Raw genomic sequence first — 25,844 nt, forward strand, 5'->3', positions numbered from 1 at the left:
ATTTCTATTGTAAACAACTGCATGTATCGAAAGTATATATAAATTGCTGCCTTATTGTAAATAGTTTGACATATCGATAGTATAATGTACACTAATACAACCGTAATATAAGAAACGATTGAATCACTTACTAAACAGCTGCCGTTTTCCGTTTACATTAGGAAATTAAATTAAAATCAAGTTACAACAAGTTTTTAGAGGTTATCTTTAAATTAAAAGTATTTTAGTTTTGTAACATAGTTTGTTCAAATAATGGTGCATTATGACGAAAAATATAGTTCATCACACGGGCAAAAAGAGTCTTTTCAACCCTTGCTAATTTTTGCGCGCGTACAGATTGGCCAATGGTTCGAGGTCTTTTCTAACATACAGATTGACCAAAGGTCCTAATGAGCAGGGGCAAAAAATGGGGGAGGAGCTTACAGCAGTTATGTGTGTGGGGGAGGAGCTAGTCTATTCAAGTAAACTGTTTGTTGACGTTTTCTAATCTTACCAGATACAGAGGTGGTCTCTTTAATGCTATTGAATATCGTAGAACCAACTTGTGTAGTTGAAAAAGCTGACAACATTTTTTAATTAATTTTAAATATGAATACTCATAAGGTTAACATGGGAAACTATGGAGCCATTGGGGCAGAGCCCGAAATGATTTTTGGGATAAGAATATGTCTAGATATGTTAATCGGGAATGTGAGCTATCTTCATTTCATACCAAATTTCAACCCGATCCGACCAGTAGTTAATGCGTGATTGGATATCAAACAAATGAACAAATTCACAAAATTTCACAATATTAGTACTACGATATATTGTAGTTTTTAAGGGTGATAACATGATGTCTCATCATATCTCTATTATTTTCATTGCGTGCGCGATCTCTTCAAGGCAACTTAGAAAGATTAATAATACTAATGACACATACTATGAAAACACAAAATCTAGCGTAAACCATTTTCTTCTTTACATTTTATACAAAAAATACAACATTTTCTTTATTTAACTTAAACATCACCGACTTACAGATAACCCAATTTTCGTATGGATGTAAACAAAATTGTACCATGGACATATGTTTTGATGTAATCAAAAATTCTTTGTAAACTTGAAAAAGTTCAGATTATTGACAACAGAATTCAGCACAAACTATGCAATTTTAAAAGCTAATATGACGAGGTTATATGCTTTCACGGGATATCATACAAACGGAATAATACCTCCAATTTGGAGTTATTATTTTCTTTTAGCGGCAACTGAAAATGTAGCTGACTGAATATTAATAACAAATTATTATTTATTTCAGGATTTTAAGGCAAAATGTTAAGAATTATTTGAAGTTTAGAATTTTAATTTTTGGTTTTCGTAAATGTTGAATAAGTGAGTAGATTTTTATATTCTGTGGTAGAACATTATATTCGGGTTATTTCACTTCCAATGGAATATATTTTTCCTTTTTTTAACTTTTGTTAAAATACTACTCCTATAATGAATATTGCTAGATTGGTTTTGTGAACTTAAAAATGAACATCGTGTGCGAAATACTAAGACGGGTGGATATTCAAGGTAATTTTCAAACAATGTGTATACACATAAAAACGAGAATGCTTATACTTGGATCTTGAAAGAACACTTCAGGACTTTTAAATGGTAACATTATCCTTATTGCTATAACTAGGTCAAACAAACTAACAATTTCGTAGCCAACTCGACCTCCCAAAAAATGTACTTTGTGTACTTATCACGTCCTGGTTGAAATTCGTTCGCTACGCTCACTCACCTTTAGATTGGAGCTCGTTCGCTGCGCTCACTTGCCTTCAGGTTAAAGCAATATCCAGAAGTAGGACAATGAATTCTGATTAACAGTTTACATAAAACTTAGTGTTTTAAAAAGTAAAATTCGTCTCTTGAGTTTGGCCACCTCTGTTACTGGTAAGATTAGAAAAAGTTAACAAACACTTGATTGAATAGACAAGCTCCTCCCCCACGGGACATCGCTGCTGTAAGCTCCTCCCCCATTTTTTGCCCCTGCTCATTAGGACCTTTGGTCAATCTGTATGTTAGAAATGACCCTTAAACCATTGGCCAATCTGTATGTGGCCTAATTTTTTGACCTCGGCTTTGCATCAATCGTAAAACTTGAGCTTGGGTCGAAAAGAGCCACATTAGACCCTAGTGATGAAAAATACTATTTCATCCTCTATATTTTTATAATAATCTGTCTATATCTCTAGTTCTGTAATATTTTGTAGTATTATGACATTATTTTGATAAAAAGATGCTATTATAATTTGTCACCAAACTTATTTGTGAAGAAAAAGTTACTACATAAGAGAGAACAGAATTTTACAGCAGCTGTTTAGGTGGCTCAATTGAAATATGTTTTTTCATTTTTTTATAATTCTAAAATTGGCCATAAATTTAACATAGGAATGGAATTTTCTACTTTACAATATCAAATGCAAATTTAAAAAAGTTAAGTGCAAAGTTAAAGTTAAAAAGCTAAAACTGAGGAATTGTGGTTAAAAATAAATCAATCTGTGTGATTTCGGTATGGAATCTTGCTCAATACTGTTATCTAACAAACAAACTAAAAAAATTGAAAGATGAAATAATAATAATAATTGACAGAAATTACTTAAATAAATAATACTGAATGTTCAAACAGAACAATATAATACTTCACCATAGAAGTTTGTTTTGTCACAAACTCTAAACTCTATCAATTAACCATCTGAAAACTAAAAGCCACCGAAACCTAAAAATATACCTAATTCAACCTATAGAATTGATTATAAGGAAACTATTTTTTTAGCGTGATTACAGAATTTAAGGGGTTTTGTCACTTTGCACCAACTGATTACGGGTTAAACCAAAGTCGTCTTTTTTAAATTTCTTGGATGAAAAAATATTTTTTACTCTTCAACACTACAAATTCAACCCAACCCATGTTTCACACCCAAACAAAAATAAAATTACCAGGTTTTCATGGCTATCCTTGTACTGAATAGTTTAATGTCAAACTACTCATGGTAACTACCACATTCATATCTAAATCATGAAACACATTTTTAAATTATTCATTAAATAAATAAAATAAATAAGGCACTTTCCTAAAAATGATACAGCATTAAGTAACAGCCTACTTAAACTAAAACTTTGTGACTATCTAAGTTTGTCCCACTGTCGCCAGTATTCCTCCGTCTGCATTTCCGAGAGTCGAGAAACTGTTCGATCGAACGCAAATATCTCCTCGTCTCCAGTGAATATTGTTGCTGTTGCATTTTCCTGGAAGAAATGTATGTTTAAATAGGGAAAAGGCTGTGTGAAAAAAGTAGAGAGAACTACTTACTACTACGTAGTTACTCAATTTTACAACAGGGCATCTTCGTCCAGGGCTATGCGGATGACGTAGTCCTCGTGGTACAGGAAAAATTCACGAACATTGTAGCTGATGTCATGAATGTCAACCTAAGTGTTAAAGCATGGTGTCTGTGAGAGGGGCTCAATATTAATCCCTCTAAGACAGTCTTAAGTCCCTTTCACCAAGAAAAAGAACTTAGATTCTCTTTCCAGGTTGAAAATTGGTACTACTCCGCTGGGAGTGTCAAGCACAGTCAAGTATTCAAGACTGACACTTGACTCCAAGCTGACGTGGAACAACCACCTGAACAATGCACTGCATAAGGATAAATGGGCGCTCATGACGTCCAGGAGATTTGCATGGGAACTAACACCATGTAACACTCTGGCTATATGAGGCTGTGGTAAGGCCTCAAATTACCTATGGTTCTCGGTAGTCTAATGGGCAAAGATGAATCAAGTAACTGTCATAGCCAAATTATAAAAAAACAGAAGCTGTATGTCCTGTGCTTGACATGACCTCAGATGTCCTGAGCACAGAGGCAGTTTTCACCAAACCCTTCACTGTTGAATTCCGCTCCAGGGATAAGTGGTAACGTCGGGAAGGACATCTCCAAGAAACAGAGACCTTCGTCTAGTACACTGACCTAATTGATGGAAAATGAGGCTTCGGAGTATACAGTCGATCACCTTGAACGGAACTTTCTGCCAGTCTGGGACGATACTATACCATCTTCCAGGCAGAAATTTGTGGCATCTTGGCTTGTGCCAACCTAGGACTAGCCATACGCTACCAAGACATGAAGATAGTGACTTTGTCTGATTGTCAGGCTGCTCTTAAAGCTCTTGATTCAAATGAAGTCACTTCAAAGCTAGCCCGGGAGTGTTTCAACACCCTGCAAACTATCTACACACAGCTCTGTAACTCTTGGCTGGGTTCTGGGCTATGTAGGAATACGTGGCAACGAGAGTGCAGATAAGCTGGCAAAAAAAAGTGCGAGCATGCCATTCCTTGGACCAGAGCCATTCCGTCGCACTAGCAAATCTACCGCCTAACATGCAATCAACAAATGGTCCAGGGAACAGCACCTAGAGTGTTGGCGTAAATACCCTGGACTATCACTTGGCAAGAAACTGCTCTCAGAAGCTAGCATTCTCTTCACTTGCTGGCTGCTAAAGGACAGTATAACAATATCAAGGAAGGTTGGAAGGTCAACAGGTACTTGCTCTTATAACTGGACAGGGCTATTTCAGGAAACACCTTCACACTCTAGAAATCGTTGACAATGAGGAGTGTCGACTTTGCAACCATTTCCGATGAGACTGCAAAACACATTATTCTACACTGCAACAGACTTGGGGCTATAGAAGGGCCCTGTTTGGTCTACAGCAACTACGTGATGAATCAGCCACTAACATTGGACAAAAGCTCCTGCAAGGACACCACGTTTACAGTTAGTGGCAATTAGGGTATGCACAATAAGCATCGGTTGATGTGCATGGACCCTGTGTCCAACCCAATCTCAATCCAATACAATACAATAAAATACAATTTCTAAAAACTATACAGCATTAAGTAACACCCTGATTTTAAACTAAAACTTTGTGTTCATCTCAGTTTGTCCCACTGGCTCCAGTATTCCTCCGTCTGCATTTCCGAGAGTCGAGAATCTGTTCGATGGAACGCAAATATCTCTTCTTCTCCAGTGAATATTGTTGCTGTTGCATTTTCCTGGAATAAACTTATGTTTGAATAGGGAAAAGGCTGTGTGAAAAAGTATAGAGGACTACTTACTATGTAGTTACTCAATTTTACAACAGAACAAAAATAAACAACCTAGATTGATAGTAAGACAAGGGGTGAGACTGGTCTAGTGATTAGGGTGTAAGACTTTTGTCCCGAAGGCCTCAAGTTCAAACACCACTAATGAGAAAATCACAGTTTACTACAAGATAATGTCATTGCCTGATGCTTCAGAACCTACCTTGACTGTAAGCGCAGCCCACGCTATCAAGTAAAAAGATTCATAATCATGTGTTACCCATTTTATTGTACTTATTGTAGTATGTTACAGAAACAACATTGAAATACTCATAATAACTGAATCGAGATTAGTGCAAGTTTTCTTTACTTTTCAAGGCAGTTGCTCGACCCTTTCTCATACACGTGAAAAAATATTGCTATGGTTTGAGATTGAAGAGATGTTCTTGTCATAACGCAATCTGGTAGGTGGTAGCATCTGACAACGAATCAGTGAACTATTTCAAACTAGGACTGTATGCCACATTTTTTTCAAACAGATGTATTATAACTATGGAAGGTTGGTTTGGTACTATACAAGGTTATAAAATACACCCTTTAGGGAACTGTTGAGCTGTAAATATGGACCTATAGACCTAAAATTTCATTTGACAGGCCTACTCTCTAGGTATATTTTGCATTCTTTTTTATTACCAAATTTAAGAAATGAATATGAATTTAATCACACTTATGGGAGAGCGAGCTGGTCAGGTGGTTAGAGCTCGGGACTTCGGTCCCGGGTTCAATCCAGCCAAATCACCATGGATTTTATCTTAGTGATAGTGCCGCTACCCCAAACACCTGAGTAAAAAACACCTTTGTTATGCTAACCAGGAAAGGGCAAAACGAGGGTTGTTTTAGCTCGATTTGAGACAAAACTACTTTAGTATGGTCCGGGGAGTGTTAAAAATCACTTACAGATCCTGGGGCAATGTTCAGATCATCCATGAGCATTCTCTTTTCATCCGTGTGTTCCTCGTCTCCATGAGCAATGAACAGTGTTTTGTGAGGCGCATCAGCGGACACTACCACTCTTACCTGGGAAGAAAAATAATCACTAGTACAATAAATAGCGTATATCAATAGAAAATTAGAGTAAAGAGAGTAAAGAAAACAAAAGCCACTACCATCTCCTTTTGAAATGGAAAAATAGGAGAGGCTAATGCTGAGAAATCAGGCAAAGGAACAAATAACACTTAATACGTTTGCTACCGGTATGCATACAAAAATACGAATAGCCTGGGGGCTCTAATATGAGCCGTTGTTACAGTGAAATGAAATATGCTTTATTGTCTTTTGAATTTGTACAAATCATCGACAATGTCAAGATACAGCTAAAATTATAGCATAGTCAGGTAATTAATTAATAAAATACTTATAGCTAACTTAACAAAGGGAGACATATTATAATACATATTCTAAATGAATAATTACAACTGAAGAATCTTATTCTTAAAAAAATCTTCCAAACTATAAAATGGGTTATTGGTCAGCCAACAATAAAATTTACTTTTGAAATCCTTTATATTGTGTAATTTAATTATGGATTCAAGAAAGTTGTACACTTTAAGTGATAAAACTATGTGACTATTTAGAGTTTTACTTAAACGATGGAATTCTATTGTGGTATGGTTCTTATTTCTGGTATTATGATCATGAGTATGGTTTCTAAATTTTAAAAGATGTTGATTTTCCAAGATATAAACTATTAAGTCATAAATATAAACGTTAATAATAGTAGGGATTTGAAGATTTCTAAAAAGTGGTTTGCTGTGGTCTCTTGAGCCTTTATTAGAGAAAGTAAATAAAAGAAACGTCTTATAACACTTAAAACATACATTTACGCTTATAATGTTACTCACAAGACGGTAAATATACAAAACAGATGGTAAGTGGTGATCGATTTCGATTGGACACTCCAATCATCATCAGACCCAATAGGCGAATGACAAGAATCTTAATGGCGTCACTACTTATACCCTATTGGCTACCGGAAGCACCGGCCAATACATTTTTATAAGTATAACTGGAATCAAAATGTATTTGTTCATTAATCAACTTATTTCTATTTTTACATTTTTCCTTATAAATATACAATTCTTCCCAAGCATTCATTACATATCCTTTCTTACAATTCTTTAAAATATCTAGACTATCCTCAATTTTTCCTAGTGAGTGGCCATTTTGTAACAGGTGTTGTGCGACATTTGATCTTTCCGGTTTGTTGTTCCTCCACGCAGATATGTGGTTTTTGAAGCGGTTAACGAAGTTCACAGTCTGTCCAATGTAGAAGTTATCACAATCGTTACAATTAATTTTGTAGATGCCCGAAGCGTTGAATTTGTTGAAATCTTCTATTTTCGGATGCAGTATTTTACTCATGGTGTTTTGAGTCCTGTAGGCTATTGATACTCCGTATTTCTTGAATCTGTTAGCAGTCCTTTGTGTCGTAGTCCCCGTGTAGCTAAATGTGATATATCTGGTGTTTTCCTCTTTTATCTCTTCTAATGTTGTTCTGCTGTGTAGTGTATTCTGCCTATCGATTTTCCTCCTCGTCTTCCTTGCGATGTCCTCTATCGTCTTGGTTCGAAATCCATTAACTTGAGCGATCTTCTTAATGGTGTCCAGTTCTTTCTTCCTATTAGCTTGGCTAAGTGGGATCTTATAGGCACGGTACAGCATAGATCTAAAGGCTGCGGTCTTGTGGATTGTCGGATGGATAGACTTCCTGTTGATTGTAGTGTCCGTTTGCGTAGGTTTCCTGTAGATGTCAAACTCTATCTTGCTGTCTTTTCTCTCTAATGTGAGGTCCAGGAAGTTGATCTTTTTGTTTTCTTCAAACTCGTTGGTAAAGGTGAGGTTTGGGTGGTGGTCCTTTATTAGAGATAACTCTAACCGCTTTCTTTTGCCAAACAAGAATTTCCTCTACCCTAGCACAATTGCCCCAAAAAATTAGCCCATACCTGAAAATGGATTGAAAATATGAAAAATATGCTGTTCGGACATAATTTAATGGAATGCATTTTTTCAGACGACCTAGTAAAAATATTACACGAGAAAGTCTGGTATTTAAATAGTCTATATGAGAATCCCAAGTTAGCTGACTATCTACATATATTCCCAAAAACTTTGCTGAAAAAACTTTACTACCCTTATCACTGTTCTCAAAAAACTCTCTTGAATTATAATTTAAGGAAAATATCAATTTTTGTGATTTTTCTTTGTTAAGCAAAAGTCCATTACTATGAAACCAATTTTGTGCATTATTTAATGTTTCATCAGCCAATTTTTCAAGTTATTTATAGTTTTTACTAGTAGATAAAATGGTAGAGTCATCTGCGTACAGAATGGTTTTACAATCAACAGAAGAGGGTAGATCATTTATATAGATTAAGAAAAGAAGGGGACCAAGGACTGAACCCTGTGGCACTCCCCACTCGACTGACACTTCATCTGACCATCTTCCTTTTATACAAACTGCTTGTTTCCGATTTTGCAAGTAGCTTCTTAAAAAAGATAATGGAGGGCCATCAAATCCATAGTACTGTAATTTAGAGATGAGAATATTACTGTCAACAGAGTCAAAAGCTTTACTGAGGTCACAGAAGGTGGCCTGAGCATAAGTTTTATTTTCGAATGAGAGATGAACTTGCCTGACTAGATTGTCCAATGCATTGATAGTGGATTTTCCCTTTCTAAAACCGTATTGGTTGTTGTTCAAGATGTTGTTTTTTCAAAATAATTTCTGATTTGATCGTAAATAAGTATTTCTATTAGTTTTCCCAATACAGGTATAATTGAAACTGGTCTGTAGCTCTGAGGTTGGTCTTTAGGACCTTTTTTGTAAATAGGACAGACTCGAGAGACTTTGATTCTTTTTTTCTTCGTCTGCTGAGTGGTCAATATTGTTGGTGTGTAAATTTTGATGCTTTTAATTTCAGTAATTTGATAGTTTTTAAAAGTTCTGTGACTAAAGTAATAGTTTAAACTATAGGTAAAGTATTACTTAATAAATGGAAACATAAGACTTTAAATGGGTAATTAAAACTGAGTTAAAAATGTAATTACAAAAATACTCACTTTAATCTGAGCAAAAAGCACATGTTTTTAACAATAAATGAAAATTCTTCTAGTGAAAACTGCAAGACCATATAATGCACTCTTTATAAAGCTGATTAATTATTATCAATTATTAACACTTAATCGTTGGACTATTGCAATATTTCGCAAAAATAAATTAAATAATACACTCAAGACAGGAAGTAACCTACACTTGACTCATGCAACAGGTTTCTGCTGATGACGTCTGGACCTCCACTCCCCCTACCCATCACTAACTTGCAGACAGCTTATCACTTGGAACTGACCCTTGGATACAGTATCTCCAGCTGTGTTTACATTGCCAATAGAACTCTTTAAATCATTGTTGCAAATTATCTGGAATTAGCTGTCACCTTTTTTAAGCCTATTTTATTTTCTCAAGTTTTATTGCTGTTGAATATTGACACCGTATATTCCATAATTTTATTTTTTGAACAATAACATAATATACAATGATTTAAAATAATGAAGTAAAACTGCAGAAGATTTAATTGAGTAAATGGTCACAGCAATAACTGCACTGCAATTACTACAACGGCATTGAAATAGATAACAACTGGCACTACTAACTTGTTCCAGTGTACCCATAGCCGAGACCTAATCAAGATTTGTTATCATCTTTATTTATGGACTTAAAACAATTACAGCACCTATTTTGTTATGACTATTTGCTACATGGTTTTTTAATGAAATAAAATTGACACTGTTATCCTTTATTTAATGGGATAATTTATTATAAAAATAAGACTTTAGTATTATTATTTAAAATATATATATATATATATATATATATAAATAATAATAAAGTTTTTAAAATGAGCCAATGTGGTGTGTGTAAAAGAAATGTAAGGTCTTCAGCTGTACAATGCAAAGGAATATGCCACAAATGGTTTCATACAAAATGTTTGAATATGCCTTATAGTGATTATAATGAAATTTATAAAGGAGAAAATTTGGACTGGAGGTGTCTTGATTGTAACTCAACATCAAATCATAATAGTCATGAAAAAAGTTCCAGCATAGTTGATTTAGAGAAAAAGGTTACAAGTGTGAATTCTGATGAAAACGAAGACTTAGAAAGTTCACTAATTCTGGCTGCTGAGGCAGGTAATATTTTGCTAAAGGAAAATGAAAAGCTGAAACAGGAGTTGCATAACGCAAGACAAAATTACTCTCAATCCAAATTGGAACTTGATGACAAGATTACCCAATTAGAAAGTCAACTTGAACAATGCAATTCCCTTTTCAACAAGGAAAAGTACGAACTTGGTCTGAAAATCAAAGCCTTAGAACATAAAATCAAAACAGAGATGGCTCATAAGGTTTCGTTGATTGATCAAGCTGAAGCAGAAAAAGACAGTTTAATCAATGAATTAAATTTGCGCAAGAGTCCATGTGAACAGTGCAAGATATTAAAGGAAGAGTCAGCTAAGATGCTAGAATCTATCAGATGTCTTGAAGCACAAAAAACGGACTATGGAATTGGTGAATCAATTAAGGATCTTAACACATGTCTACAAGTCCTTGAAATCGACAATCGAAGCTTGATAGAAGAGCTCAGGACAGTAGAATCAAAACTAAAAAAGGCTCACGAAGAACTTGATTTTTTTAAAGACATCTCTACATGGAATCCAGCAACTCCATTCACTGTACAAAAAGGTACATCAGACATACCATTAAAAAATAGATTTACAAAGTTAATTGACTTGCAAAATGTAACTCAATGCAGTACTTATAATGAAAAAAATGAATACACCTCACATAGCAAGAAGATTAAGAATAGTCAAACCAAAATAAATTGTGGACCTACAACTAAAAAATCAAAAATATTAATTCTTTCAGATAGTCATGGGAGAAAACTATCAGACTTAATGAGCAACAAAATTGGCAAGAGATTCTCAATATCGTCAATCATAAAACCAAATGCTAAATTTGAAGAAGTAATTGAAGATTTGGAAAAGATCAGTCAACATTTTTCTGTAAAAGACTACATAATAGTGTTGGGCGGCACTAACAATTTCAGTGAACCATGTACTAAAGAGAGAATTGACCTAACTAAACTATTGGATACCGTCAAAAGAACAAATGTTCTGTTCCCAGGAATTCCTCTGAGATATGACACAACATCACAAAACAAAAGCATTTCTGAGTTTAATAACAATCTCATTAACACTTTTTTTGCACCCCACAATAGATGCCCTGGAATCGTTATCATGGAGAAGACTAGGTTTTATAGAAGGGATCATACTCAGCATGGACTTCACTTTAATTACAACGGGAAGCGTAAACTTAGTAATGCCCTAACCAGTTCCATACTTAGGCACAATAGAGAGCGCAGTTCATGCTCCAAACTGGTGAACTTTGTTCCGTCCTTCACCTGCCCAGATACATCAGACTCTCCTGGTATTGAGCCAGCCACATTGCAGTTTAATGGCAATATACAAGACACAAATGCCTTCCCTTTGCTGCCTTCTTCTTCAACTTCATTAAAGACAGTCAACCCAAATGCTAAACCACCAAATGCTAAAATCTCAGTTCTTCAGAAAGATATGAGACTTGTGTTTGATCAAATACAAAATGACACCTCTGTAGCACTGGCTCATACAATTTCTGCTGATTTTAACAACCCCCGACACATGTCAGCGGGAGTGGCAGTGGCTTTCAGGGAACGATACGGCAGACCTCAGATCTCTGACTGTGTCACAAAAAATCTAGCTCTCCAGAAGGTGGAAAATGGCCCGTTAGTGTACAGTTTGGTAACTAAAGACTCCTACTGTGGAAAACCAAGAAATCAGGACTATGATGCAGCCTTCAGTGACCTGGAACTAGATTTCAAAAGAAATGGTTTAAAAAAGTTATTTTGCTCTGCAATGGGTTGCGTTAGGGATATGATTGAGCCTCGTCACTTCATTAAAAACCTAGTAAGATTTCATTTTGCTACTGGTGCTGAGGTCTGCATAGTTTCTTATGACCAAAAAGCACAAAGAACTCTTTGGAGGGGGCGGTCACATGAAGCGTTTGTCACAGCATTACATAATGAAATCTCAAATCAACTTGAAGAATGGCAAAGACCAACGGAGGAACACAATGCAGCTAACGTCTTGAATGTTGCAGCAGCGAAAACGATGATGCAGCTTGAAGCATCGATGCAGCCCAACAAACCACTAGAAAGTGTATTGTGCAGTGCAAAAAGTCAGTCTGGTGAAGTGAGTGTAGATATGGAGAGTGAAGATGAAGATGAGTCCCCTGTACATATTAATTCCATGGTATTTGAGAGTGAAATTGTAAATAGTAGTCTTAGGAATAATACAGAATGTTTTTTAGAGAAGTAGTTCAGGTTGAGGAGTCCAAGAAAAAATATGAGTTAGGAAAGAATCTTGATGACAGTTTTGTTTTGTTACATTTTAATATCCAGGGCTTCTTAAATAATTATTTAGATTTAGTTTTCTTCCTGGAAAGTCAACAAAGAAAGGTTCAGGTAATATCTTTAAATGAACATTGGCTAAATTCAACATGTATAAATTTATTAAACAGTTTAGATGATTTTAAAATTGCTGATTTTTATGCTAGAGTTGATCAATCGAGAGGAGGCTCATGTTTAATGATAGATAAAAATGTAAGTTTCAAAATTAGAAATGACTTGAAATTTCTGAATGAACCATATTGTTTTGAAGGGTCATTTATAGAAGTTAAGGAGTGGAATTCGGTCTTTATATCAATATATAGAATTCCTGGAGATAATTTTGATAAAATATTTTTAGAAAAATTTGAGTTATTACTCGACAAATTGGCATTGGAGGCAAAATCTAAAAATGTTTTTATATCTTCTGACTTAAATATTAATCTGTTATCTGACAAAGCTAGTACCTGTAAAGTTTTTGAAATCTGTGATTGTTTTGGATTTGTACCAAATGTATTTATACCTACAAGAGTAACTAAAAATTCTAGTACTTGCATTGACAATATATTTTCTAACCTCGGAGCTAAGAATACTAGTAGCTTAGTTGTAGACATCGGTGCATCAGACCATAAAGTATTGATATTGTCATTTGAGAAAAGGTCTTCTCCAATACTTAGATGTAAAAACAAAGAACTAACTCGTAAATTTACAGAACAAAATTTAAAAACTTTCGAAATGGCTTTAAAGAATGCACATTATGATATTAACACACCAAATGTAAATACAAACTACAACAACTTTCTTAATACATTTCTAAATTTATTTAATGAGGTTTTTCCAAAAACAGTTAATACAAGATCAAATAAAACACAAAAAAGGAAAAATTGGATTACTTTAGGAATCAAAATTTCAGCAGAAAATAAAAGAAAATTGCACCAGGAATCTAAATGGAATAGAAACCCACAATTTTTAACTTACTACAACAATTACAGGAAAACTTTCAAAAAAGTCGTTGCATTAGCTAAATTAAAGGCAAATGATGATTTTATTAAAAGGTCCAAAAATAAAAGTAAAGCATCTTGGTCAGTCGTAAAACAAGAAATTGGATTAAATAGAAAAAACTCGGACACACCGGTTGAGATCCAATTGAATGATGGAAACGACCAATATGGTAGTGCATTGGCAATAGCAAATAAATTTAACAATTTTTTTATAAATGTTTCACAAATTGCTAACCAAATGACAGATAAAGATAAATCCATTCAGCTACTAAACAATAGTCAACATTTAATTAGACTTCAAAATTCTGCTTTACAATTTAAATTTAGGAAAATTTCAGTTCAGGATCTAAGAAAAGTTTTTACCAGTCTTAGCAATACTAAATCTTCAGGTTGGGACGAAATTTCCCCCTTTGTTATTAGTAGAGTTTTTAAACTTATTGAACAACCTCTCTGCACACTAGTGAATCAGTCCCTTGAGGAAGGAATTTTCCCTGAAAAACTTAAATATGCAGAGATAAAACCTCTTTTTAAAAAGGGTGATGTTAACAATCCTTCTGACTACCGACCAGTTGCTCTTTTGCCCTGTTTTTCCAAAGTTTTTGAAAAAATTGTGAAAACTCAACTTACAGATTATTTGGAACAAAATAATTTACTAAATCCATCTCAGTTTGGTTTCCGCTCAAAATCCAGTACTGAAAAGGCTATTACCAGGATGATTAACTGCATTGCGGAGGCCTTGGACGGGTCGCAGCGCACAATAGGTGTGCTGTGTGACCTGTCCAAGGCTTTTGACTGTGTTGATCATGATATATTGCTAGAAAAATTAAGTAGACATGGAATAAAAAATGTGGAATTAAAATGGTTCATTTCATATTTAAAAAGCCGTAAACAAAGAATTATATTACAGAAATGCCAAACCAAATATAAGTCAGAGTGGGGTTACACACCCTACGGAGTTCCTCAAGGTTCCATTCTTGGACCTTGTTTATTTTTAATTTATGTAAATGATTTATGTAATGTTACAAAAATGCATACTTTTCAATATGCAGATGATACTGCTTTAATCTGCACCGAACAAAAAACATTGGATTTTAAGCAAGACTTAATTACTAATGAGTTTCAACTCCTCGGGGACTGGTTCACAGTAAATGGTCTATCTATGAATGTGTCAAAGACACAACTAATTCACTTTTCAGTTGCTAATGAGAATAGAGACATTGTTGTAAATTCAAACCAAACATCAATATATTCTCAAAACTCAGTTAATTACCTTGGAATTGATATAGATTGGCAACTTAATTGGCAAACAAACATTAAGAATCTATCAAAGAGACTCAGATCAGCTATACTTGTTCTTCGGGTAATTCGACATACTACAAATTTAGACACACAATTAGCAGTATACCACGCTTATTTTTCTTCCATTATGAATTACGGTTTAACGGTATGGGGTTCTTCTAGTCATGCCGAACAAATTTTTATCCTCCAAAAAAGAGCAGTTAGAGTCTTAGCGAAAGTGTCTCGAATTACTCACAGTAAAGAGTTTTTCATTCAGTTTAAAATTCTTACTTTGTATAGTTCTTATATCTTTAAACTAGCTTTAATGGTTAAAAGTGATTTTGACACATTCATGGAAGATCAACATGCCCATCCTCACAACACTAGATTTAAAAACAATATAAAACCAGTTCAACACAGACTTAAAGTATTCCATTTATCTCCTCAGTACATGGGCCCAAAAATATATAACAAATTACCTTCTTCAATTAGGGACACTGATTCATTCCCTAAATTCAAAAAGAAGTTAAAAAACTTTCTTTTGGAGAAGGCCTTCTTCTCATTGGAGGAATATATGGAAGCTATGTAGATGTTAAGGCTCAGCAATGAAATTTATTTTAGAATAATTTTAGTATAATAGAGACTATAAAATATTGTAACAATGACGAATCACCTGTCTGAATATGATGTTATGTGATTATTGGAAAATAAATAAATAAATAAATAAATAAATAAATTTGAGCAAGTCAGGAAAAACCCCTTCTGATAAAAGGTTATTTATGCATATTGCCAAGGGGTTAGCCAAACAGTCAATAATAACTTTTAATAGATTGTTTGACATATTGTACACATCCACACTAGCTGATCTTTTCATCCTTTTAGTGGCACTAAGAATATCACCTAGGTGTGATGGCTGACCAACAAAATTTATTACAACTATCAATTTCATATTTTTTCAAAAAATCATTACAAGAAGTGATTATACCTGGAATTTTAATAATTTGTTTGATCTTGTCTACACTGTCAACAAAAAACCTATTGAAAGTATTTGGCTCAATTTGCAAATCAGCTGTGTTTTTTATTTCACAGTTATTCTTTATTACCTCCCATGCGGCTTTACATCTGTTATTACTTTCTTCTATGTATTTAGCATTGTTTTCTAGCTTTGCTTCATTTAAAGAGTTTTTATATTGACATTTCAGTTTTAAATATTTATACCTTAGTTCAGTATTGTTCACATTTCCAGTATCTTTAAGCAAACTATACAGACACAATAGCCTTTCTTTCATTTGACCCAACTCTTTAGTATACCATCCCTTGTTCAGTTTGTTCAAATACTTAGGTTTGAATAGTTTACCTTTATTTTTATTCGGGACCATAAAATAATTAATATTGTTGTTTAGTATATTAAATAAACATTGGAACTGCATATTAGCACTACTACTCTCAGACTTGGACATTAAAGATAGCCAATCATAAGTAGACAATTTTAGAGACAGATGTACATGACTTTTAATAGGTAGATAAAACTGAATGGGATCTTTTGAGACTAAATGAGATGTATTATCTATAACTAATGGTCCATTCTGCATATTAACAATAATTCCATCATGGTCCGAAAAAGGAAATTTGAACAAACTTAAAAAAGAGAGCCTAGCAGATTTTTGGTTTACAAACACATTATCTAGACAGTTTTTGCCTCTAGTTGGTGAATTATTTAAATGATAAAAGTTGTACTGTTTAAATAGATTTAACAAGTATTTTACATTTCTTTTGCTTTTAGTAACATCAAAATTGTGGTTGAAATCACCACCGATGACAATATTATAGTTGTTCCACTGAGTTATAAAAGGTAAAAAAACATCCAAAATCCTTAAAAACTCCAAAGGTCTACCATTAGGCGAATGATACAAAGAAACAAATATAGTTTTTAAAGAATCTATAAATACGGATGAAACCTCAAAATCCAATTCCTGACAGAATTGGCTTACATCACACAATCTTGAGTTAAATTTAGTATGTACAAATATACAAGTATTCCCTCTTATATGTTTGATTCTATTGTAGGAGCTGGCACAATGAAAATTATAAGGAAAAGCTAATTTTATTTCGTCTTCCTTCAACCAGTGTTCAGAGAGACAAATAACATAAATATTTGTGTTAATTAAAAAACTCTCCAAAGCTGAAACCTTGTCTTTTAAACCTTGGACATTTAAATATAAAATATTAAGACTATCATTTCGCCTTGATGAAGGTGTACCATTATGAGCAAGGACCTTGGATGTGTTAAATACAAGGACTATTTACAGGACTAGTTACAGAGAGAGATACAGGAACACTTTTAGCACTTTCACTTGTACTCTGCTTTAGCGCCTCACAAAACGTGAGGTCGCCGGGCACTACACTTATAACTTCTCCATTCTGTGGTTCCTCCATTGAAGTTAGTGTTGGCTGGCCAGACAGAGCCGCAGTGTCGTCCGTCGGTTCCAGGGCAGGAGATGGCAGGAGGGCTGTCATAGGTGGTGTGACAGTGTGGCAGTTTTCTTCCGTTGCATCAGACAAGTTCATTGTTTCTTTCTCTTGATTTAGTTGATGCCCATGGATAAAAGTCTTTATTTGGTTGTTAAATTCATTGTGTGATAAACCATTTCTCAATTTTCTCAATGATTTTTGGAAGTACGACACAATGGTGACTTTTGCTCCTGTTTCGTTTTGAAAAGTTGTAAGGTTATTTAAGAAATCAGCCAAGGATATATTGTCTCTAACACAACCAACTGGCGAACAAATCAGATGTGTTAGGTTCTGTTCCTTAAAATGTGTTGTCAATTCCTTAAAAGCAGCATAATAGTCCTTTATATTTGGTTTTCCATTATAGTTGTCTTTTGTAATTAGGCTGTACACGGTAGCACCCGGTTTCTGGTGTTGAGCTGCCAGATGACTTGAGACACGGTGATGAGGTTCAGGTTTCCCAAAGTGATTTTTGAAAATCACTGCCACCCCTGCTGTCATGTGTCGAGGGTGATTAAAGTCTGCCGATATGCTATGTGCAAACCCAACTGATTCATGATGCCGGTATTGTGCTATAATATCAAACATTGGTTTTTCTGTCAGTGTCATTTTAAATTGGTTTTGTGAATTACATTTTTGGTTTGTATTACATGAAGTTTGTACTTGTTGATTGCTGTATTGTTGAGGATCATTTGAAGGTCTCATATAGTGCGACTAAATGGTCGTTTGTGAGATACCCCTCTATTTTAGAGGCTGTAGGGATACGACCACAAATACTGTAGGCTATATGTATGGTCTCTGGGTTTCTTAACATATATGGTAAATACAGTGTTGCTATGTTGGTACTCCTGGACAACCACAGCTGACTTGCAGCCGGTCAGTTTTTTATAACCGGAAACTAGCCTAAACAGTGCGAACAATTGTTTTTAGTGTTGTAGATGGTTGAGGTGAGACGTGTAGTAACTATGGTAACATGTTTTATGTAGATCTTGTAGACCGGGTGGCTCATATATGAGCATGAGCAGAAGCTAAAAAGAGCGTAAATCCTAAAAAGGTCATATTTGCCACCAGACTAATATATAAGCTAAATGTAATTAAAACTAATAGATAAAACACATTTTTTATCCGGGCTGTGGGAGTGGTAATACTTATACATATCTGGGCCACAGCAAAGGACTTTTTTTAGTATTGCGGGCTACCACAATGACCGGATGCGGCTCATTAGCCGTCGGGTAGCGAACGTGTTAAAGTTTCAGAGGTAAGGTGTTTTATTGTTAATTTGTATTTAGGATTAAACAGCATCTTCCACAATCTTATTGATATCTCCACCATTACTTTTAAACAACAGTTAATAACGATTGGTGAAAGTGAAAAAAGTCAATACATTTTTACTCCTAATTAATTCTGGAAGGCAAATAATTATATAGCCTATCTTAACAAAAATCTGTTGTGAAAAGAAAAATTGTAACACAAAATATTTTATTTGTGATGAAATTTCAAATGTTTTAGTAATTATCTACCTGTTAGAAAATAATGTAAGTTTAATTTGATTTTTATTCATTTTCCCACATATTTTATTGATTAAGTCTTTTGCTTTTCCACATTAAAATTATGATCAAAATCAAAAGTATACAAAAGTAAATAGAAGAATCTCTCATAATTTAACTAAACTTATATCTTATTCTTAAATGGTTATTTTTTTAAATATCTGATACTGTGGACTTTTTACCTTGTTATCGTACAACGTGTCAATCAGTGTAATAAACCTCCGAACTTGTGAGCGATTCTTCAAACTCAGGATTGGTACATCTCTGATGATTATTGTGTGAAATGCTTGAGACATTTGTAGATAGTCGTGCGCTCCCAATGGCTGGAAAATGCAAATAAATATTAAAACATATGTCTTAATGCAAGCGTCAATTTTAGCAAATTTCTTCTACAGGGAAAAGTTATTATTGTAGGTGGTATGACAAGATCTAGATGCGGGACCAATTTACTTTTTCATTTTAAAGGCCAAAAAAATAAGCAGTGCATGCATAAGTTAGTAAACTAATTGCAGTACCCGTTTCAAAGTTTCAATCTTGGCGACAGAATCTATTTTTCCTCACATATTTTTCAATTAATATCTGACTAATCATCGCATGGAGGCAGGGTTGCCACCCGTCCCGATTCTGCCGGGATAGTCCCAATTTTGGTTTCTTATGCCCGTATTTAAGCTTATGTTAATCTGGGAGGGAGGGGGTAATGTCCCGTTTTTTCCCTTACCTAAGGTGGCAACCCTACATGGAGGTGAAACCCGACTACAATCGTTTGTGTTTAGACTAAAACATTTACCCGATCACAAAGTTCCTCAAAATTGCTGTCCAAAACTTGGCCGCATGTTTTGTTGAAGGTTACATTACGTCCGTTGATGTTCAGCACCCTTGGTCGAATTATGTCGTTTTCGTTAGCACACAGCATCTTGAATATTTTATTGACACCTCGTTCAGCATCAGTGTTTTTGTCTGACTTCCTGAAACATTTGTAAAATAAATTTCTCTTTTTATTTGCAAATTTTCAGAACAAAGGTGCCAACCAAAAACAGTAAGAATCACTTTGTTCGTTGTTCTTTTAATATGCTTAAGAGTTCAATAGTATGGAACACTGGGTAGTAGTAATATTTACTTAGAGGTTTTAAAAACTTTAGGTGTTTACCAAAACATGAATGAGATGATAGTACCAGTATTTTCCTTTTAGCCTACCTTTCTTCTTTGGTATTATTTTGTAATGAGGTGATAAAATTGTCCACACAATTCATGTACCGTAATATTTGCATGCTATAAACAAAGGATAGTTAAGATTATAGTATTTTTACAACCAAATTACTCTTTGTAGACCGCATTCTTACTAGTAGTGTTGATTAAAGTCAATTTTAAAGTTTAACCAAAAACAGGAATTTAAAAAAACACAAAACATAAGTAAAATATATGTACGGTATTAATCCTTCCTGGGCTATGGACGGATATATCCAACAATCTCCGTTTACGTTCTGGGAGGGAAACGTGTATATCTATTACAAGAAATTTCCATTCTGGGCTTCAGACGGATATACCCATCCAAAAAACAAATCAATATACATACAGATTGTTTATGATACAAAAATAAACATTATACTGCCTTATTAATGAGTTTTGCTTTTGTTGTTGGCAATAATAATTGCAGCAGCTGTTTCAGCTATTTTGGGCCATAGAGTATGTTTCTTCACAACTTTTGTACTGTACAAAAATTAGTTCAGCGCTAAGGAAAATTGTTTATGATCCATGAATTATTTCAAGCAAAATAAATACAAAACATAACCACTTAAGCTATTAAATTTTGGCAAAATATTATTTTTAGCTCAAGCCCTTTATTTAATTCAGCCTTGGTAGAGTTAAATCATAGACTAAGCAACACAAGTAGACTCCTCATCCCATTGTTAATTTTGAAGCTTGTTTTTCGTGTCTAGCTCATGTACGTCCACACTGATCGCTGGGGTTGACAACATTTAGTTTTTATTATTTTAGGGTTATTTTCATGATTTGTGCTTTACTATTTGGTTATATAACTAGGAGACCAGTTATGGTTTATGATTAAATCGTTTTATTTGGTTAAATGAGGGTTTAAATGACTGAAATAACAAGAAACAAATTGATAACAAAACATACGGTAACCTCTACAGTTGGACGTACAGAACTAACAATAAAATTGGCTTCAGCTGTTCCATAAGGATGACAAATCTACTAAGGGAGTATGATTTATCTATGGTTAAATGTACTATGAGTCTTTAAGCCATCTGGCCTCTTATCTTTGTAAGTTTTTGGTCTCTTTTAAATTAATCCTCATTAAAGGTTTTAGTTGTACGTACAAATTTATCACTACAAAATAATGTTGATTCAACCTACACGAAATAAGTCGTTTCACTTGCTGGGTTGGCTTTTGTTCGGTAATCGATGCCAGAATCAAGGCATGTGATTTCACAGTGGTCTTTCAGTATTTGGATGAAGGGAACAAAGTTGGATCTTTGGAGTCCGTTCTTATAAAGATCGTCTGGAGGTCTGTTGCTGGTTGCGACAACAATCACTCCCCTGTCAAACAGTTCCGTGAACAGCCGCTTGAGGATCATTGCGTCAGCTATGTCCGTCACCTCGCAATCAACAAACATAAACAGATATAGTGTCTGACAGTCATAGATAGACAATGTGTGGGTTTTGAGGATAGGAGGCAGTTTTCTAAAACATAGAACTCAGAATTCTTTATTTGGCAGTAAATATTTACACATAAATCAAATAAAAGGTTCTCCTCAACTAAATATAGTCTACTATTTTTCTACATAGATGTACCTTCAGCTTAAACTAAACTCTGAACTACCAGGTAACATATTGGTTATAGGTGGAATTCAACCTGTGCTTCCAGGACAAAAGTCCATTGCTATAACCACTTGCATAAAGTTGGAAAAAATGTAGCTTATTTTAAAACTAGAGGAAGCCTAGTATAAAAAAAACTAGGTTTGAACTAGTAATCGGTGTTGGTCCACTTTATTTTTAAATCGTTACGGTACTGTATGGCAGTTAAAAGGGTTGTGAACTAAAAACTTACAAAAGGAGGACTCAACAAATTCAAATTGAGGCCTAACTTTTTTTTTTTAAACAGCTGAAGTTAATGGCTTCAAGTAGAAGTTAAAACAATAAATTACTTACTTGGAATTCATCAAAACACAGCATCCATGCTTTGGCACTAAGGGCTTCTGCAACAGGCGGGATCGGATCGAATGGCTGAGGTTTTGTACTTGTGACGTCCCTAACAATATGTTTACGTACTTCATGAATTCTTGCATGAACATCCATCATAAAAGAGTGAAAGTGGACTCTCCTCTTTTGACTGTTCTAGAAAAAAATTGGTATAGTAAAAAACAGGATGATAACTACAATATAATGAATTCAAAATTCTTATTTCCAATGTTCTCCTCTGGAGAAAGAGAAAATCCTGCTAGAGAAAATTTTGAAAGAGAAAATCCCCCATACACAGACACATTCTCTAACCACACAAAGACAGCAATCCACACCAAAACCCAACTTACAGAATCATCCTTCAACCACACACAGACCTTCACCAAGACCTACCAGAATTGTTAAACCTACCAAGAGATTCATAGAAGAACTTTAAGAGGGAGATGTCCTGAGGTATACATTTGTGAAATTAATAGTTTGTTTATTTGGTTGTCACCTGGTTTTATATACAGTAGAACCTCTTTAATCCGAACCCTGTAATCCGAACGTCCACTAACCCGAACCCCTCATTGCTGTACTCTACACACAGTACAGTAGTTCTTTATTGTATACTGTATTTAATTTACAGTACTGTTTATTCATCATATTTACTACTGTAATAAACACTGTATTTTACTTTATAAAACATTTTTCCACTTTTCCCAAAATAATGTTGGTCAATTTTAGCTATTGTTAAGTAAAAACAACAATATGTTCGGTAATCCGAACTATTCAATAGTCCGAACTACCCCTGGTCCCAATTAGTTCGGATTAAAGAGGTTCTACTGTATGTTTACTTTATGTTTTGGTTTTTGTTGTGAAATACAATGAAAGAAGCTGCTCTACAAAAATGGGTTTTAATTTAGTATATTTAAGGGCACAACATGCCTAAAACAAGATCAGTTGCCAATTTTTAATTTAAATGTGTTTAATTAAAACAGAAGGAATGGATTGTAAAAGAAAACCAAAATATTTATATATCCACAATTGTCCAGTAAAACATATTTTCCAGACAAGTAGGCTAACGCAATATTAGCCTACTATAATTTAATATTTCTATTTTACAAATTAAATAGCACTTTAAAACAAACCCAATTCTTTATTAGGCCTAATGGCTTTGATGATAGCATAAAAATATTGAATGAGTGCTGACAGAAAAACAGTTCAGTTATCTAGCCTAAAATAATCTATCCGGGTTACAGCAAACCGCCTGAAGTTAAATGCAGCCAAAACTTGTCCGCTTGCTCTGCGCACTGAAGCCACTCAACAAAAGGGGATGAGGGGTTAAACTTCTAGGATTCTGGTTGGATCCCAAACTGAGCTAGAGCTCACACATTGATAGATGCGCACAGCTATCTAGGGTAATTTGCCTCCTAAGGAAACTTCGGAACATCATCCCGATGCAATTCTTGATAACTGAAACTGTGTACCATGCTCCATTTCATAACCATATTATGTAAGTTACGGCTTGGTAGTTTGGGGTCATTCACCATCAGCACAGGACATATTATTGCTTCAGAAAAAAGCTGTAAGAATTATAATGTCAGCCGACTACAACAAACATTGTAGGCCCCTTTTAAAGACCTGGGCATTCTTACAGTCTTAAGTCAATACGTATTGAACATCCAAATCCTTTTGAAAGAGAATAATGTCCATCTGTTTGACCGAAGAGAAGTTCATCACCTCTATGACAATCGGCAATCACTACACCTTGACATGCCGCGATGTCGTCTCACCCGCACCCTCAACAGCTATCCCCGCTATGTCAGAAGGATTTTTAACACCTTGCCGGATAAGGTGTGGGATATGAACATCACCTCTTTCAAAGCGGCAATTAGAAACAGCTTAGTATTTGGCCACTGTATTTGCTGGAGGAGCTGAGTGAAGAGCCCCTAAAAGTTACTTAGAACCCCTTCCCTAAAAATGTTTTACTCGTATAATTTAGCGCCACAGCCTGGTTAAGTTTTGTATGCACCGGTATGTAAATAGTAATGTTATACCGGTATTTTTAAATGTCAATCAATCAATCAATCAATTTATTTATTGAACTATAATGAATACATGCATATTATACAATAGGTGCAAAAACCATACAAGGCTTGTCTGCACCAACATATTATGAAAAACATATTTAGTTAATTAATATATAAAGTTGAGTTCAATCAGCAATCAACACAGTTCTATGAGTGTCGTAACATTCCATTGAGAGTTACATGCATAATTATATTACCAAAAACCACTGATGTACCTATATTATATTGATGCAGTCTATCCGACATTGTCGGTCAGCGACGTAGCACACAAGTATCAAGTATCGTTGAGCTTAACATGAATGGTCATAACAGAAGGTCAACGTTAGACAGTAACAAGACCAGTAATTGGACTGTTCCTTTGAGTTGCATTTTAAAATCTAAATAATCCTAAGGCAAAGATAAAAAAGTACATAAATATACACGCACAAACAATGTAAAAAGAGGACTAGACAAAAGCTTTAATAAATAGGCTATTGAGAGATTAAGTTAATAAGATAACATAAGGTTAAGCATATCTTACCTCAACACATTCATAAAACAAGTCCATTAGCATAGTTTTCCCTCCTCCTACAGAACCATAAATGTATAGTCCTTTGGGTATTTTCTTCTTGGATTTTTTTGCAAACAACTTGGAGAAAATATTGTTAACTGGCGGTGTATAGTCTTGAATATTGTTAAAAACAATTTGCAAAGATTCTGCGACTCTTTCTTGATACTCGTCGGACAAAAGCTCTCCTGAATTAATTTTGTTCCTTAATACATAAGATGGTCCTAAACCATTTTCACTGTTACATTTACAAGTAGTAAGTGAAATATGTCTCTTTGGCTTATATATTAAAGCTATTTTATTTAAATTGTGATCTAAATAACATACTTGCCACAAATTAAGTCTATGAGGATTTAAAAAATACTTTGCACCCTTGTACATTGTCAAATTAATGGGTCTTGCAAATAACATTTTGAGGTAGGCCTATCCCTTGGCACTACAATACCTAACCAAAAACATTACAACATTTTACACTGCATCATTGAACCAAATAAACTAAACATTTGATTTGGAATAAAACACAAACTAATAACAAATATACTATCACAGAAAGTATTGTACATTAAGTTTTGAGAACAATTAACAATCGTCATTCAATTAAATTACTGAAATGACAAATAATTAACCTATCGCATTATGATCTGATCTGATCATGATGACATTAAGTAAAAGTAAGTCGTCTGCTTCAAGGTACAAACAGACAGAATCACCTTCAAAAATCCTGAAACCTTCTGAATCTGGAACAAGGCTAAAAGATATTCCAAAGTGTTATAAAGTAATAAAATTCCTATATGTATATAATCTAAATTAGTATCAAATAATAAAAAGAATAACCAGAGGAAGCGAATGCAATTATTTACTTCCATGCAAGCAATACACTGTTTTTTGGAAACGTGCACTGGTAGAAGTATCTAGATATCCTTAACCTCATTACATATTTAAGGTTATTGTTCGAACAAAAAGATCTATGATTTAGATTTAAAAGCGATGTCTTACAAGTTAAGAAGTGAAGTATGTGGTTCGGATTCCACTAT

General features: G+C 34.3%; 1 protein-coding gene across 3 annotated transcripts; it reads right to left on the minus strand.

Moving 5' to 3' along the window:
- Window positions 1-2,096: 2,096 nt before the first annotated feature.
- On the minus strand, window positions 2,097-25,480 carry LOC128985583 (putative ATPase N2B). 3 transcript variants are annotated; one of them, XM_054405197.1, is made up of 7 exons: window positions 24,784-25,480; window positions 22,162-22,347; window positions 21,367-21,608; window positions 19,781-19,958; window positions 19,176-19,316; window positions 6,077-6,196; window positions 2,097-3,282 (listed from the first exon to the last, which is right to left on the minus strand). In XM_054405197.1, the coding sequence occupies exons 1-7, from the start codon at window positions 25,219-25,221 to the stop codon at window positions 3,160-3,162; spliced, it is 1,428 nt and encodes a 475-aa protein (XP_054261172.1). In that variant the 5' UTR covers window positions 25,222-25,480; the 3' UTR covers window positions 2,097-3,159. The 3 variants fall into 3 exon arrangements, with proteins under 3 accessions (XP_054261172.1, XP_054261174.1, XP_054261173.1); XM_054405199.1 differs by lacking the exon at window positions 2,097-3,282 and adding an exon at window positions 3,539-5,089 and having other exon boundaries at window positions 22,162-22,342; window positions 24,784-24,913; XM_054405198.1 differs by lacking the exon at window positions 2,097-3,282 and adding an exon at window positions 3,542-5,089.
- Window positions 25,481-25,844: the final 364 nt, after the last annotated feature.

Source organism: Macrosteles quadrilineatus, unplaced genomic scaffold (assembly GCF_028750875.1).
Source record: "Macrosteles quadrilineatus isolate MER2022 unplaced genomic scaffold, UCM_ALF_1.0 Scaffold_2__2_contigs__length_208266976, whole genome shotgun sequence".
NCBI classification, from domain to species: domain Eukaryota; kingdom Metazoa; phylum Arthropoda; class Insecta; order Hemiptera; family Cicadellidae; genus Macrosteles; species Macrosteles quadrilineatus.

What these genes read in the sequence shown, in the direction of transcription:
- LOC128985583 (XM_054405197.1), bottom strand. Translation starts at nt 25,221, where the DNA reads ATGTTATTTGCAAGACCCATTAATTTGACAATGTACAAGGGTGCAAAG. An exon ending in TGTTTTATGAATGTGTTGAG is followed by an intron (nt 22,348 to 24,783) that starts GTAAGATATGCT and finishes ATTTTTTTCTAG; the next exon opens with AACAGTCAAAAGAGGAGAGT. An exon ending in AGTGAAACGACTTATTTCGT is followed by an intron (nt 19,959 to 21,366) that starts GTAGGTTGAATC and finishes CAAATGTTTCAG; the next exon opens with GAAGTCAGACAAAAACACTG.